Source organism: Oreochromis aureus, linkage group 10, assembly GCF_013358895.1.
Source record: "Oreochromis aureus strain Israel breed Guangdong linkage group 10, ZZ_aureus, whole genome shotgun sequence".
Taxonomy (NCBI): Eukaryota; Metazoa; Chordata; class Actinopteri; order Cichliformes; family Cichlidae; genus Oreochromis; species Oreochromis aureus.
Genome location: NC_052951.1, coordinates 20,988,222 through 21,006,075, shown reverse-complemented (window position 1 = coordinate 21,006,075; position 17,854 = coordinate 20,988,222). Strand labels below are relative to the sequence as shown.

At 40.5% G+C, this 17,854-nt stretch overlaps 1 protein-coding gene across 1 annotated transcript; it reads right to left on the bottom strand.

Annotated features, from left to right (window-relative positions):
* Positions 1 to 628: 628 nt before the first annotated feature.
* Positions 629 to 17,135, bottom strand: LOC116319701 (four and a half LIM domains protein 1-like). The gene is made up of 6 exons (XM_031739115.2): positions 16,985 to 17,135; positions 4,504 to 4,678; positions 4,205 to 4,379; positions 3,765 to 3,934; positions 2,947 to 3,133; positions 629 to 1,652 (listed from the first exon to the last, which is right to left on the bottom strand). The coding sequence occupies exons 2-6, from the start codon at positions 4,657 to 4,659 to the stop codon at positions 1,501 to 1,503; spliced, it is 840 nt and encodes a 279-aa protein (XP_031594975.1). The 5' UTR covers positions 4,660 to 4,678; positions 16,985 to 17,135; the 3' UTR covers positions 629 to 1,500.
* Positions 17,136 to 17,854: the final 719 nt, after the last annotated feature.

The window sequence follows — 17,854 nt, the reverse complement described above, 5'->3', positions numbered from 1 at the left end:
TTAACTGCATGAAACAAAAGAGAAAATTCTAGAGACAGTGACCCACTGTTACTCCAATAAAGTAATTTTATTATTAGAATTATTAGAAGCATCAAAGTTTATCAAAGTTTCAAACTTACCTTCGACAGAAATGCCTGAAAGCCAGGAGATGAATCTGAAAGTAAATCCTGGTCGAGATTCTCAGCAGCTACACTTCATCCTGCAAAGTCTCAGCTCACTGGTTTCGAACAAGCTCTGAGACGATGCATAAAAATCAAGTCACAAACCTTTCTCTGTGACCGTGAAGCAGGTAATGCTGTTGTCTGGCTGTGATTGGTCGGCTCGTGCTATTATGCGTATGCAGGTGGGACAAAAAGTCAATCTATAAAAGTGTAGGAGAAAAAAAATGACGGCCACACAAAAGCATACGTGAAACGGTAATAAGCTCTGACAAACATGCACTGCTTTCTGTCAACACTACCTGAACATGAAGACCTAATTACTCTTTCAAGGCTACTTGCATGACCTTCAATAGGTTGGTATCTGTCCCTGTGTGCAACAAAATCATCAGTTTAAAATGTGAAGTTAAAAAAAATAACAAATTCATTAAAAATAAACTAAGAAATTGAATCAAAAAGAGAAAAAGTCATTCTCAGTTTTGTAGAAAGTTTATTTGAGCTTTGATCTTCACAGGAACATGCAACATTTATTCAGATTTTATCTTTATTTAGAAGAGAAAGGGTTAGAAATTTTATTTATGTAAAAAATACAACAAGCAAATATCAATTAGCAGCTCAAACTTAAATACAGACACATGAAGAATTAAACGCTGCAATTTAAGCGACCCTAGATATTTATTTTTTATCATTTACCGACTGCAACATGACACGCATTGATTTCTAAGCTTTTAACAACACAGTAAATGAAGGTTAGCTTTAGCAGAATAAGAATGAATGATGCAGCTCTAACAACAGAGTCGGGAAGCTGTTTGTAAAAATACTGTTCTCTTACATTTGGACAGAGAGAAAAGGCTGACCGTGTCACCTCCTGTGAAAACTTGTTACTAGTGGTTCAAAACATTTTTAGACGTAGACGTCACTTAACATCAGAGCAGGTTTCAGTATTCCCATCAATTAATCTTCCAAGATTTCAGCTGGATAATAAACAGAATATTGAAATAGGATGCTTGCTTGCATGTAAAAAAAAACAAAAAACAGGTTAGGTTACATCCTTTTAGTCTTTTTTTAAATTATTATAATTATTTTAATAACCCGTCCTCTCCAGGAGAGTCATGCTCTGAGTGCTTTGTTGTGCCAAACACATTTGCTTTACCAAGGGGAGCACTGTAGACTCTCTATAACCTTATTTATTTACTTTATTTTTTTCATTATTCACATTATTATCAGAGTGGATATAATGCCGGAGCAGACAGGGGGTGAAGGCCAGCTTGGTGATAGAAAGGAGAAGAATGCAGGGGAATAGGTTTACATCATTTTGAAACGGGCATAAAGTCGTCCGTCTCTACTTGTTGCCGCAGTCGGTGCAGAGGATGTCTTTTCCCTTGGCTACGAAACGCTTGTTGGACAAACTGAGGGAGCACCTCTTACAGTTGAAGCAGTATTCATGCCAGGAGCTGCCCTCATAGTTCACCACATTCACCCCTTTACCAAAACCTGAGAGGAGAGAAGAGCAGAGGGGAGTTAGACCGTGTCTTTGGTCTACCTTTGTGTGCCACCTGCTGGTCTTGATCAGTAAAGACATCAGCTGTATTTGAACTGCCTTAAAGCACATCTGGATCCGTCAGATGAAAAGTCACAAAACACCTTAAAATCATCTAAAGATTTAACTTTTATCTTCAAATAGTTATTAGGGGTTTTTTTTAACGAGGCTTTCATGGCATCATGTTGTGAGGCCCCCCCACCTACACCTCTCTTTGCACCTTTGACTCTCTGTGTCATCCTTTAAAAAGCAGCTTCATCTGTTCATGCAGGTGTTTGCGTAGTGTTTGTGTGCCTATGTTGCTTTTGGCATGTGCCGTTAACTATTCTTTCTCCGGAAAAGTGCTATAAAGATAAACTTCCCTTTCTTTCTTACTTAATTGGTAACTGGGTGCACTCAGTCATAGTTATGGTTCTGGTACAGCTTCCATTTACCTGTTGTGTTTATTTTAATGCCACGAGTTTCACTAAGAACTCAGATCTCAGCTGAGATCTGTTTACTTGTTAGTCAGTCCGGTCTTTCATGCTGCAATATCACAGACTGTATATGAAAGAAGGGTGTAGCCACTGTGATGCAATAATATTTGTTGCAAACCCTTTAGCTGAGTTTTTTCTGTCACACAGCAGATACTGCGCACTACACCAGCTAACATGTCATTCGCATGGTAAAGCGCAACCTGCTTTAACCTCCTTTTGACTCTAATAGAGCCATCACTTACAAAATAAACACCATGTTGTATTAAGAGTGAGAACATGCTCTCATTGTGAAAGCGCTGGTGTTTAGAAGGAATTCAGGTGTAAAGCACTAAACACTGGCTTCAGTGGACTGGGAATAACACAACAATGGAGGACATTGAGGCGAAGGCATACCTGCTGCTCGGTCTATGGCTTTTTGTCAGACTTGGGATAAAAGAAGAGAGTCAGTGTGTAGCCCTTTCCCTCATTGCCGGGACAAAAATTGTTTTGTTTGATTCTTGTGAAGAAACCGCTTTCATGACTTATCCAGTGCCATCACAGGCTACTACCACCTAATGGAAAACCTTTAAAACCTGAGTGGAGTCGAGTCAAGCTCAAATGGATCAGACAGCAGCAATCTCACAGATGACTGCATTCTCAGCGTTTGTAACGAGTAAAGCTTTTGTCATACAAAAATTAAATGTGTGCTTCACTAAGGTAGAGGCTGTTTTACATTTTTACTCCATTTACTCTTTTTTAATGCCGTTTGACTTTCAGTTCTATTTATGCTAACCTGTGATGGGGTTCTGGCAGCCGCTGCACTTCTTGGCCACGGAGGTCTTGTAGCAGTCGACACAGAAGACCTGCTCCTGGTGGTTGGTGAAACTCGTCCCTGCCAGAGGCTTCGCGCAGGAGCTGCACACGAAACAGTGGCTGTGCCACGGCTGGTCCTGGTAGTTCACTCCTCCAGAGGTTATAGGCTGGAGATAGAAGTTAAGGGATGTTTTAACATCCAATTAAAATCCTCTTTGAGTAGTTTAATTACTGTTAAAATAAAACTCTCCATCCGAGATTTGTTTAAATGTTTTCCTTGGGTTTATTTTAGCCTTGATTTAGAGAGGACAGTGGGGAGAAGGCAGGAAACTGAAGAGAACAAGCAGGTTACAGTAAGCAGCCTCTGCAGTAGCACCATGCATGGTTCGCCTGCTCAACCCAGTGAGCTACAGTGGCTTCCACATTTGTTACATTTAACATAGTTTGGTATGAATAAAATAGTCGAGTTAAAAGTACAAATGAAGAAATAATTTATTAATAATTTGGTCAGTCATTAGTGTAATGGGGTAAAAGGCTAAAATGCAATTAGGCTGCGGATTTCCCTGACAGAATAAAAAATTATCCTAAGTATCCAAAGATTAAGATTTTATGAATTATTGCACTATTACAGCCTGCTTATTAAAGGAATTTTGACATGTCAAAGCAAATAAAAGTAAAACAATGAACACAATCCTAAACATTTAAATGGCAGCGTGCCTGAAATTGCTATAAAAACGTGACTTCAAAGTGATCTTGGTGATAAGAGGATGGCCTGGTTCCCTGTGTGAGAGAAATTACCTTTTTGCAGCTCACGCAGTGTTTGGCGAATTTGTCATCATAGCAGGGGCTGCAGTAAACGTCACTTCCTTTGGAGAGAAAATTCTGTGATCCTATTGGTCGTTTACAGCTGTAACAGGTGAAACACTCGTCGTGCCACGAGTTCCCTTTGTACTCCACGCTCTCTGTTCCTGCAGGGGAGAGGAGAAGGATTATTACTGCTAATGCTGAATAAATACAGTAGTACAGAGGACATTTTTAGGCCTGCGTAAGTCCTTTTATTTAACAATAGTTTGACACTATAATAGTCAGTACACCCGTACTGCCCTAAATCATGTATATATTTAGATGTCCTGATAAAGAAACTCTTTTGAAAATGAGTTTTTCCAGCCAACTCTTTGGTCTTTTAATCACACAAGACAAGCAGATCAGTGGGCCACCCTCTACAGAGCATATCGTACCCGCCAGTATGGGTTTATAACAGCCGTGGCAGCGTGGAGCATCCTCTCTGGAGCAGCACTTCCCACACATGATGCGGTCATCCTTGGTGCTGAAGGGCTCCTTAGCCAGAGGCTTGTAACACTTTGCACAGCGGAAACACTCCTCGTGCCAATATCGGCCCTTGTGGCTGAGCTCCTGATGGAGGAAAACGGAGAGTTTTTGTTTTTTGTTTTTTTCTTTTGGATGACAGCTGCACACAGGTGGCAGGAAATACCAAAACTTCTAAGTCTACACACAAAAATGCAGCTCGATAAGACACCTTTGTTTCCACGGAGATGGGACGGTGGCACTCGGCGCAGGAGTTGGCACAGAACTTTGTGTGGCAGCGAACGCACACCGGCCTGCCCTCGTTACGGACGAACCTCTTCCCCCCGAGGTCCTCGCGGCAGTAGAAACACTGCGAGTTTTCCGCCATCGTCAGGATACAGTCCCACCTGCAGCAAGAAGAGAACGGAGGGAGGAAGTAAAAGCCCTGCCCAGCAACGGCGGTAAACACCGCGCTGGTTTTATGACTGCAGATAACAGTTCATATTTTATGATTCATGGGTCAAAATGGATTTTAGTCGTTTGTGGTTTCAATTACGAACTTTTGGTCCTCACCAAACAGCACATCATTGAAACCAATCACAAAATTTTAAGCATGAGCTCATTTTAAACAATCCAGCTGCAACTATTATTTATTCTCATTATGGATGAGCCTCCTGATCATGTGCTTCATTAATCAAATAATTTCTTTCTTACAGTTCTTAAAGCAACTGCCATTTTCTGCCAATTCATCAAACCATGGGTTATTTTCTTCTTATGTTCTATATGCAAAAATCTTTGAAAAAGATAAAAAAGTTAGATGAGACAAAAATGATTACAAGGATTGCTCGGAGCTGAAATTTCTCCATAAAGGACATAGAGCATAACTATTCACCGCAGCTCAGCTCTGTGGGATGTTTGAGCAGCTGGTGAAACTAAGACACCATCAAAGAGGAAATCAGAGGCTGAACTAAGATTCTGTCAGCTCACAGCTGCGTGTGAGCTGTGTGTTATTCGAGCTGATTTCTTGGATACACAATGACGTATCTGTCTTTTCTGGTATCTGTCAGTGTTTCTGTGTACCTATGTTTACAGTGGTTGTGCGGTGCGCTCGCTTCCTCTCCATTTATGCATCTTATCTCTTCCTGTTAAAGCAGCTCCTAACTGATAAGTTTGACAGCAAATTTTACAGCTGATTTGGGAAGCAGATGAATTAGGCTTTTATTTGCTCTTGACTTCCTCTTCCTTCCTCTGGTAATCTATCCATCCTCATCTTTGTATTCCCAGGCCGTATACCTGCCCTGTTTCAGGGACGTGTCCAGATGTGAGGGTTTGAGTTGGCACTTGTATTGTGTAATACTACTTCCTTGTACTCCACAATATTTTAGATGCATGCATTGCACTCCATGTCATGCATTATAAAGCAAAACACCGATTCTTTTCTTTTTCAGCCATCATTGTCCTCTTGCATGACCCAGTTTGTTTGTGTTTGGTTTTCTCCAGACGTGGTGCTGTGCATTGTGGCCAGACGGCTTCACTTTGTTGTCGTCTGTCGTAAGGTTTTGTGGTCTATTGAGATGCAAATTTGAAAACCTATGTTATGCTGCTATGATCTTTTTAGAGAGAAGAGTCTTTCTCCTGGCAAAACTTTCAGCCAAGTGATACCTATCTAATTATCTATTATTCTATTATTATTAATTGCAAATATTAATGTTAGTAATATTAGTAGAATCTCACAATTGTAGCCTTCCTGAGGACACTTGGACCAACATTTGTTACTTTAATGGAGAATGAGGAAACCAAGAAGGTCATTAGGAGAGTAGAAGCTCTGAGTCAGTGCCCCGTCTCTAAGGAAACGTATCTGGATCCATATCAAATCCTAATGGGTTCTTCATTTGCCCGTGCGTCATATCTGCACCAAGCTTTCTGAAATTCTGTTTGCTAGTTCTTGTTTAATCATGCTGACAAGCAGCACTGCAAACGTTGGCACACTTGATTTCTCACACTACAGAATCCAGAATTCACTCTCCCTAAAATACAGCACACATAAACTCCCTAAACATAGAACCAAAATCACCACGTTGACCAGCATAAATCTGATCACAGAGCTGTGATTACAGGGCCAGAATTTCAGACGGTAAATAATAAACAACATGTTGGTTACAATTTTTTTTTTTTTTTTTTAAATCACAGCTACACAAAGGCACGAAAATATGGAAGAGGAGCGATCGCCGCAGTCTGTTCGCTCACTTATTTCCCACATCAAGTTCATGCTGCCCGACCACGAGGAATTCTCACAAACTGCTGTGAGACAAGTGTGTGTCCATGTGTGTTTGCACAGTGTGGTGAACGCATGAAGGAATGCCTGGCATGACTAATGTGGTGAGATCAGGAACGCTGACATCCTTATGACAAACTCTACACACACACACACTCCACTTCTTAAATGAACCACTCCCTTAGAAACCACAAACTATAGCGTTCACCTCCTGTATGGAGCGACATGTCAGCACACATTCACGAGGAAGTTCTCGTTTTAGGAAACTCCTTTCCCAGTTTGTCCACCAGCCATTTCTGTAGTGCATCAAATGTAAAGGTCATTTAACTGTTGTGCAACTGCTATATATACAGTTACTAGTCACTTTATTATGTGCATCTTGCTAGTACTAGGTTGGACCCCATTCGGTTCGATGCTAGTTCAGGGAGGCATCTGCTCGCTGACATCTTGGGGGGCTGACACCACCATAAATGAATGGTGTGCATACATGTGCGTGTGTGTATGGCTGGGCCTGGCGATTGCTGATCCTTGCCCCCTGTAGGACATGTTCAGCAGGAATCAAGACAACACTTTTCTGGTCTCATATTGTCCAATTTTGGCAAGCCTGTGTAAATTATAGTCTTTGTTTCCTGTTCTTAGCTTACAGGAGTATCACCCTGTGTGACCTTCTGTTACTGTATTCCATCCACTTCGAGGTTTGAGGTGTTGTGCATTCAGAGATGCTCGTCTGCATACCTTTGTTGTAACGAGTTGTGTTGCCTTTTATCGGCTTGGAGCTGTCTGGACATTCTCGTCTGACCTTTGACATTAACATGACATTTTACCCCAGAGAACTGCTGCTCACCGAATATTTTCTGTTTCTCAGATCATTCTCTGTAAACCCTAGAGATGGCTGTGTGGGAAAATCCTAGTAGATCAGCCGTTTCTGAAATACTCAAGCCTGTCAGGCACCAACAACAAAGTCACCAAAATAAATTTCTTCCTCACTCTAATGCTCGGTTTGAACTTCACCGGGTCATCTTGACCATGTCTACATGCGTAAGTGCATTAAGTTGCTGCCATGTGATTGGCTGAATAGGCATTATTGAGTGTGTAGTGGCCATCACAAGAAAAACTGTTTGCAACTTGAAAACATTTAAAATTGGGATAAAATGAGCAGTTTTTTAACATTCTACTTAGTAGCTCAACAGTAATGTTACCATGGTAACATGCTGATTTTTAGTGAGTATAACACTAACATGTTTTGCTAAATGTCTCTACACACAGCTAAATTAGTGGTTATACTGGAAAAAGTGACGTTTTGGCCCAATGATGGTGCCAAAGGGAATGGTTAACAAAGCCATCAGCAGACATCTCATACAAAATCATAAAAAATGATCATCCCATAGGACCTCGAGAGTCTGTGCAAAAATAGTACAGACTATCATTTCACTTCCACAGAGGCCACACTTTCATCATGGCTAAAATACCACTTTTGAATAACTTGACCTCTTCATTCAAGCATCTGTTCTTTAGCTCATCTGGCAGACTCGTCAGCTCGTGCCATGGCGAAGCGCCCATCGTCCATCCGCAACTGACGAGAACCAGAATTTAATCAAACTCACATACGATGGGTCTTCGCCCAAATTATGTTCAAGATAACATTTGTCATTTCCTTTTTCTTCTTCTTTTTTCATTTCAACGCATAACTCTCAAGCTTCGAATGATTCAGTTACACCTAATTTTGCTCCTGGTGTAGTGAACAAAGTTGAACTGAAACCACCCAGCAGTCGCTTACATCAGATTGTCACCGCTAATGAAGAACAAACATCAGAAGATGGAAATATGGTGTTGTCACACATGTGGCACGCCGCGTGTATCCTGTGAAACAATGACGTTCATGCCTTTTATGGACGGAGTGAATGCTGAAGCACTTTGATTGGGTGGTGTTCTGGATGAACTTGTCGTGGATAGAACTGTTTGCGAGCCTTCGTGAAAATTAGAATCTATTAAGAAGTCATTATTTTGTGCAATAAATCTAAGCAATGACAAGCAAACTAAACGCTTTCTTTGTGAACTTCACACATTAGAATACCCGCTGAACTGCGATGGAGCTGGATGAGCTGCTAGTGTCAGTGAGACATAATCGAAACTGATCAAAATGGTTTTTAATGTGTTTCAGCTCGTTTGTTTGCAAGTGATTTAAACTTTCAACACAAGTATTTTTGTTTTCCTCAGACTGGGAATGCTCATGAAAGCATATTTTTATGGCATAATTCAAAGTCTCAAATACAAGCAGATGAACATTTTCACGAAGTCTGGAAGGAAACTCGATTTTAATTTGTTGCCCAGTCTCAGGCTGCTGTTTGACAGACGTATGAGGCAGAGGTTAAAGGTGCTGTGGTTAATAAAGTTGATTAAATAACTTCTTTGTGGTCTCATCTCCTTAACAGACAATAAAGCTCTGAACTTTGGAGCGGAGATATATCTTCCCCTCGGTGGCCACCTCAATCATTACTCAATGGAGCAACCAGCAGCTGTCTGGTTTATTTGGTGACTGGGCGTGAAGAGGTTACTCATCTGTCTCCACTGGAAGAAAGCAAGTCCTGTCAGATAAAGGCGAGGTCTGGCATTTACCTGTTACCTCCTGTTTACCCTCCACGCTTCTTGACATTTTAATTCCTTCTCTTCCCAAACTAATAAGGATTCAGCTAAGATTTCCAGTGCTCTCTATCCTGCTCCTTTTCTCATTTTTGCTTTCACCTGCAGAGTCGAACTTTGTAAAGACACAGAACTCTGCTCAGCAACCGCATAGAAGGCAGTATTGATGCTTGGCTATGAGCACCATGAAATTGTTATCTGATGGGAGCTAAACAACGGCTGACAGGAAGCCAGGACTAAAATAAATGAGGTGTAACTGACGTCAGGCAGCTCCGAGTACACTGTTGCTGCACGTCTTTACTTTGTTTTCCAGCAATAAATAGCGCTGTGTAACGACACTGCAGCACATACACATCGTTTTCTTCCAGCTAAAGCGGCCAATTCGAAACTCAGTCAGATCACCACGGAAAAATTAGGCTGTGTCACGCAGTCACGGCTAAAGGCAGAGTTGAGGGCAGCGCTGCAGCCAAAGAAAGCTCATTGTGGGAATGTGGAGCTCTCCATAGAGTGACATTAGTTTGTCCACACTGGGTAAATTTTATTTTTTAAGACTTTTAGTTGGCATTGGCATAAGGCACTGGTGGTAAAGGCTTGTGTGAGTCTTTATTTTTCTTATTGACAGTAAATCAGCTCAAACCGGAGTAAATTATGTGTTCTTGGGAACTATTTAAAGTCAGATAAATGTAGGACTGTGTGTGTGGGATTGAGTCAGAGTAACGACAGGGCCCATGGTTTGTCTCACTTTTAGTAGTTTCTAAAAATATTGGTGCTGTAAAATAAAGTATGACGGGGTTAAGATAACCAGGCATGTTCGTAGAAACGGTTCATTGTTGGTTTTGGTCTTTTTATGGCAGTTGTTAACAATAAGAAGAGTGTCATCTTTAATCCTTCATGGACTGAGTGTTCAGGGAATAAAGAGAAGTGGGAGTGGACTTCGGCTGCATTAGTTTTAAATCAGTCTAAATCTTTTCCCCTCTTTCGGTTAAAGTTTCAGCCACCTTAGTGTAACGGTTACAAGTTGAAGCACTTCCTCCAACCCGAGCCTTCCACACTGTGTAAGCACAGAGCACGGAAAGGTGACATCATGTCATGTGGACGAGGAAAAACTCAGGCAAACATGTGGGGATGTGAAAGAGACAGCGAGTGCGCAATAAAGAAGCAGAGACAGACAAGAAATCTGCCAGTGCAAACATGACATAGTGTGGATTATTTTAGAGTGTGTACCAGCCGTGTGTGTGTGTGTGTGTGTGTGTGTGTGTGTGTGTGTGTGTGTGTGTGTGTGTGTGTGTGTGTGTGTGGCATGAGCTTATCGCTCAAGAATGTAGTGGAAAAATGAGAAACAGGAAGTCTCCATCAGAACTGTGAAGCTGGCACAGTTTAGCCACACACACACACACACACACACACACACACACACACACACACACACACACACAGAACTGTTAATATGCTCGCCCATACAGACTGACTGTGTTAAACTCATATGTCATTAATGTAGATTCCACAAACCCTGGCTCAACTTACCTCACTCAGTATGTGCTGCAGGTGTGACCTCAGCGCTGACTTTTCTTTAAAAAAATCTCTTTAATCACGGACTTAGCACGGCAGCCAGTAGAAAACGTCTCCTAATGGGACGTCTTGGTGGTTTAAAAATTAGACGAGGAGGGCTGGAACAGTGACTGTTCAAAATATTAATCCTGTACTTCTCTGCAGCCTGCAGATAGCTCTGCTAACCTTAACATGTCTGTTGTTCCAATTTCCTCCCATTGTGGCATTGCTATGCAGATTTTAGTGATGGAATAGATAGCAAATTCTAATCATCAACTTGGATTCAGAAATGAGACTTTCCTCTGGTTGCACAGCAGGAAAAAACCTGAGTATTGATAAGGAGTCACTCATTGTTGTCAAGGCGAGGCACGAATGATGTTGCAGCTGTTGAGAAACTTGAGACCTTTAAAATGTGGAAGTCTAAAAGTTTAGCAATTTAATGACTATCTTCACGTAGAAAAAAAAGTTGGGTAACTGATGTGTATCGCATCATTGTGGCGCTTTTTTAGTTAACACAAAATAAGTGCCTGCAGGGGCCTCAAGTCTGAATTCATCATGCAAGTTTGCTTAGAAAAACATGTTTTAACCTCTGCATAAGCAGGAAGAGAAACTTTTGAAACTGCAAATGCTCACAGCATTAACCTATAAAGGCATTTAAGCATATATTTAATCTTGTTTCTTTCCTCTACATTAACAGTCGTAACAGCCTGACGATGAATAAACTATGAGGAACAGAGGGTTCTGGGTTTAAACCTTTATATGTGGAGTCTATCCCTGTGGTTCCATGGGGGTTTTTTCCATGAGTTCCAGCTTCTCCCCTATCTTCACAATATGTTCATTTTGATATTAAACCTCAACATTAAAGCAGATTAGCTAGCTGTGGTCTCAGTCACACAGGCTTAGAGACCAGTTGGCAATTCCCCTGAAAACCACCTTGCTAAAGAAATATTTGCATTCCCCAACTTGTTGGCAAGTGGTTGGTGTAGCTTGCTGTGTGTTTCTAGGTAGGTCTAAAAGAGAATGCTGCACCAAACGTTTCCGTGCGATTGCTTTGGTCACGAGCAGATTGCCCGGGTTGCATATAGTTCGCATGGAAGACACCAACTTACCTGCAGACGCTTACCAGCTGCACGATAGTAAAAGTCTTTCTGAGAAACCAAAGTAAATGTGCTGGTTATTGCAACCAACACATTTACTTTAAAGGGAAAATGTCTCCATTTACAGATTGCACCACACTTTTCACAGTTTCAGTACTGCTCTGTGAGCAGCTGGTGTTTGCAGACTAGTCTTCTGTAAAAACTGTACGCAACCTGGGTAATCTGTTAGTGACTAAAGCAATCGCAAGGAGGTTTTCTGTGCAGCACCATACACCTCATCACCAACTGGCTGGGAAATACACACTCTTCCCTAGCAACTAGTGGTTGCCAGGAGGTTGCCAACTGGTCTCAAGGCCTGTATGAATGAAACCTTGAATAGTTGTTTAATAAAAATAAGTAAAGAGAGTTCACGTTTTCAAAAAATAGCTGCAGCTTTGTTTATATAAATTAAAGTTTTCAAAACACAAAGTGTCCATTTCTGGTTTACTTGGTTGAAGTTGTGTTATTTTAATGGCAACAATGGTAACAAGCAAACAGTAATACTTAGAATTTAACACCTGTAGCGTGAAAATATGGAAATTCAAAAGTTCCTAGTCATTTATTAAAAGTGTTTCTTAAAGTTTCTTCATTTTCATGGAGAGAGTTGACATTAGCAACCATCTGCAAAGGTTATACAACAGTAATAAAATTATTTAAAGAAGATGAAAAAGGCTTTGGCAATCTGATCTGCGATATCTGAAGGACCTTGTATCTAGTTTAAGTGGCAAAAAGCCTCTGGCTGACTAAAGGAAACAAAGATAACAATCTGATTGGTGCCCTTGTCAGTTAGGTGGTTGTTCTAAAGACTTGGTTAAAGTCTTTTGGATTACTATATGATAGAGGCGTGTCCATGTCTGAAACCAACAAAATCAACAGACAAAAAGAATGCATTGCAGCACCGTGACCAGAAGCTGCCCTCATTAGGATGCAATGTTCACAAACTGGTTTGCTTAATAAACTACATATGTATACAACTACCTTGGACACAAAGATAAAACCATATTACCATATATTGTTGTTCAGATGGTTTCTCTTGCAAAAGAAGTGCTTTCTTTCAGTGAGTTTACACATTTGGCAGATACCTCACTGGATTCATTTCCTCTGCTATATTCACCAAGCAAAATATTTCTTAGAGCACCTTTAAGGATCACACTATAGCCTTATCATGGCCTAACAACACTGCAGTTAGAGTGTTCCAACCACTGATCCCAATCATTCTGGCTGAAAAATAAACATATTAGTGATTAAAGCTGGGCAGCAAGTTCAGCTAAACATTTGTATTCTAGCGTGGGCCACAAAGAAAAACCTGAATAACTGTTTTACCTGGCCCGGGTGAGAGCTGCATTCCAGACAGTGGGATAAAGCTGATACAACAGATCTGAGTGAGGTCAAAGAAACAGCATGTCCCACTACTACAAGACAGGCATGATGGCTTTACCAGAAGCTTCTGGTTAGATCCACTTAACCCACCTCGCTTTGTCTTGAGTTACACACTCCACTTTCTGCACTCATTTCTCCACTCAGTAACCGAGAAGATCTTTAAAGCAGGAGCTAAAATATGTCTGACCAGTTTATATGACATTTTCCGTGTGTGTGTGACAGTAAGATCCTCTCCACTCTGGCACCAGAGCAGTCCTGCTGGGAGGACTTCCACGTTACTGGTAAAAATTTAAATTATCTCATGATGTCTCAGGGGTTCTCCTGTCTCCAAACTGCTCCAGTCTCCCCTCATAAATCTCCAACCAACAAAATCCCTGCAAATCTCCGTTTCTAACCATTATTCCAGATTCTTACTCCAGCCACTCCTCACATGAGTCGAGTCATTTTTAAACGTCCAAACAGTTCCTGTATAAGTTCAACAGTTCAGCTGCTGTTTGCTATATTTCTCCATGTCTTCATTCAGATTTTTTAAAATACATTTTCTACCCAGGAGAATATTAGATAAAGGAATATTTTGAATATTTATTTTTTGAAATACTTCGAGTATCTTGTCTGTCAGAAACCAGGATTAGCGTAGCTTAGCATAAAGACCGCAAGAAAGGGGAAACAACTAGCTTGGCTCTTTCTACTGGTTAAAAAAACTAAATGAAAAATAACTACGTTAAAATTAAATAAGCTACAGTGAACTCACCAAAGTTACAACCCAGTTGATATATTAGTAGGGCCAATATATCTGCCAATATTATGTAATTGTTGATATCTGATATTTAGACAGCTGATAAATTACAATTTAAAAAGTAAAGACGAAAAGGAAGAAACACCCTTCAAATGTGTTATTAGTGTTGACTGTGTAGAGTTTGTCCACCAGAGGGCCCTGTGCAGCTTCCCTGTTGGCAACCCTAGGTTAAAACAACCATAGCAGAGTCAGGGAGAGGGTAAATGAGTAACCCACAACATGCTTTAACAATATTCACAAAGGGTCGCTGCATGTTTGATTTGGCAACATTTTCGCTGCATCTGCTCCACGTGTGGAGCCGCTGTTATATAAATAAAAAATTAAAAAATAATAAATAACGAAACATTTTTTTACGTATAATCGAACTGATCCTTTAAAAAAAAAGTCAATCCTATCTATAGGATGTGATGTGATGTTAGACGCCGACTGCAGGGAGTTAGAAATAGTGTACTGTTAACGCTTGTTGATTGACTTTAACAACTGTGCAGTTATTAGTTGATGGTTGATTTTTCCTCTTCCCCCCCCCTAAACCAGATCCAGATAGGGTGAGATATAAGCAGATGCTCCACTGTGGTGAGCACTAAAGGGAGCAGCTGAAAGTTGTCCTTTCCCTGCTTCTGGTCTTTATGGCTAAGCTAAACCCTCCTGGCTCCTAGCTTTATATTAAACAGAAATGTATTAATGAGAGTGGTGCCACTCTAACTTAATGATCAGTGGGAAGACTGCTTCCCCTTTTCCTTAAGATATCCTTACTTTATTGGGTACACCTTGCTAGTACCAGCTGGGAAATATTCCCTTCAGAACTGCCAGTTCAAGAAACTAGTTTAAGATGTCTGTGAAGGTTCTCAGTCATCCAGGTCATCGTAGTCTAAGGAGCTTGGAAGAAAACGTGCCTGGACTTCTTTAAGTTGCTTGAAGACGTTTCACCTCTCATCCGAAAAGCTTCTTCTTTTTCTTCTTCCCCTAGAACTGAAGAAGCTTCTCGGATGAGAGGTGAAACGTCTTCAAGCAACTTAAAGAAGTCCAGATGCTTTTTCTTCCAAGCTCCTTAGACTAGTTTAAGATGGTTCTCCAATTTTGGTGAGCCTGTGTGAATTGTAGTCTCAGTTTCCTGTTCTTAGGAGTGGCACCCAAGTGTGGTCTTCTGCTGCTGTAGCCCATCTGCTTCATGGTTCTATGTATTGTGCATTCAGAGATGCTCTTCTGCATAACTTTGTTTATAACAAGCGATTATTTAAGTTATTGTCTGGACCACGTCTACACGCCTAACTGCACTGAGTTGCTGCCATGTGATTGGCAGATTAGATATTTGTGTTAAGGTGCAGTTGGGATGGCTGTGCCTCAGGAGGTAGAGCAGGTTAAATAATAATCAGACAGTTGGTGGTTTGACACTGAACCCCAAGCTGGTCCTGATGTGTTCATTGGAGTGTGAATGTTAGATAGAAAACACTTAGACATAGAAAAAAAAACACTGTGTGTGCGTGATTGACACATGTTGTCTAAAGCACTTTGAGTGCTCAAGTGGGGTGGAAAAGCAATTCTGTTAAGAAACCATCCATTTACTATTGAAAACTTGGGAAATTTGTAACTAATAAAGTGGCCCTCTTCCTTTCGCATGAGAAAGGTTTCCACATTCCCTGATCAATGTCAGCACACCCAAACACAACACAACAGGTTTTACTGGCTGCAGGACAAAAGGCAACACACACACACGGGAAGCTTTCTGTTTCTACCATGCTATCCATCGGAAATCTCTATTAAAAACTCAACTCTACTGTTCACGTGACCATTGGGGATCAATAAAAACAGAAGACCACAGTGTCTGCACCTATTTACATTCAATCCTATTAAAATCACAACAGGCAAAACACAACAGGGAGTTACCATGACGTGAAGGAAGACCAGCAGCATAAAGTTTTATGGGGCTGGGACGTCTTTAATGGGACTGAGCTCACTCTAATTTCTTTAACATGCTTAGAATTCAACTGAAAACTCCCCACAGTCGTGTGTGTGTGTGTGTGTGTGTGTGTGTGTGTGTGTGTGTGTGTGTGTGTGTGTGTGTGTTTGAGGCAGTGGAAGGTCAGATTTGGTTTTACACACTGTCTGTGTGTTTGCTCACAATAGGGAGTGATGTTGTACTCCATCATCCAGCAACAAAAGGCATCATTTCCCCATACCAACACAACATTCTGACTGTTTATTTAACCATGTGTCGGTATTTCAGCTTTATTTTTAGAACTGAAGCCTGCATGCGCATTTTAGATACATCTGTTAACACACCAATACCAAAGAAAAAAGTCTGGGGCGCTTGAATCCAGCTGGTAGAGCATATGCATCAATTACATGGCTACACGCACACGCATAAACGTTGGACAATGAAAAATAGCAGTACAAGAATTTTAATTGACCTCTGAGAAGCATTTTTTTGGCCTCAGAGGTTCCATCATTGGACGAAAAAAAAAAAGTCAGACTTCCTAACTGGAAACAGATTTCAGGAGCAGCTCAGGCTTTCACAAGTCAGCATGTAACTGTAGCTCACACACACACTCACACTGACACTAACACACACACATATTACACAGACAGCCAACGCCCCGGACAACTTTAAGCCTAGTTTCCTCTCCGGATATCAAAATGCTGCTTTGCAGATTAAGTGTAAATGAAATCATTGCAAGTGTAAGAGAGGAAGTGAGCTACAGGAACCAAAATGTAACCTGCTCTGAGTTTGCGTTTTTATTTATTATTAAATAAATTAAATAATTAAATAAGTAACTAAAAATCTGCAATAGTTATTAAAGACTAATAACTGGAATACTTAAATACAAAATAACCCCGCAGCAGCTACTCGGTCCCGTTTAAAATCCAGCTTTCATGAGTAGAGGCTGGGGTGGTCCGGTACAGAGGGTTAACAAACAGCGGTGCTCATCGGTCGGCTTACCGGGATCAGAGTGAGGTCTCCAGCGGTGGATGAGCGGCTCTCTGGAAGCAGCGGAACTCCGCTTCAGCGACGGCTTCACGTGTTATAAATACTGCAGCCTGTGGCCGCATCAACTCCAGCCAAACACCCACACCTCACACCGAGGCGCAGAGCTCAGCCTTCAAAATAAGAGCCCACGCCTCGAAAAGAAGAGTGGGTTTTCAAAATAAAAGTAAATATGAAGTTCAGTCAGCAGGCTTTCACTCAGAAATATTATGCCTTTAAATATTAATTAGATACAAATTGCGTATAAAGTCCACGACCTAGTTAAATGATGGCGCTAACATTTTATAAATATAATGCAAAAAAAATTTGCACGGTAGAGATTTTTATTTCAAATACTCCACAGCCGATCAACACACGGAGCTTGTCAGGAACTCCTCAGTACATTACATGTTTTGTTTTGTTTTAAAAAGGACAGTGATAAGTGAGAGTTACATGGCAACGCTACATACATTTTGCAATACACACAAAAACTTGGTTTCAGCTCTATAAACATAATCTAAACACACTGTAAAGATCAAAAGGATAAAAATTTCTCAATCATCTCATTTTTATTTGTCCTTTAAGGACTTCGTGCAAGCTACACTTAATCACTTATGAAGATGCTTACTGCAATTTTAAATATATAAATATACATATACCTATATATATATATACATATGTATATATATATATCTATATCTATATATATATATATATATATATACATATCTATATCTATATATATATATATATATATATATATATATATATATATATATATATATATATATACACATAGTTGGTGTCCCATCCTGCTCTTCATATAGCTGAGGATTGAGAATATAA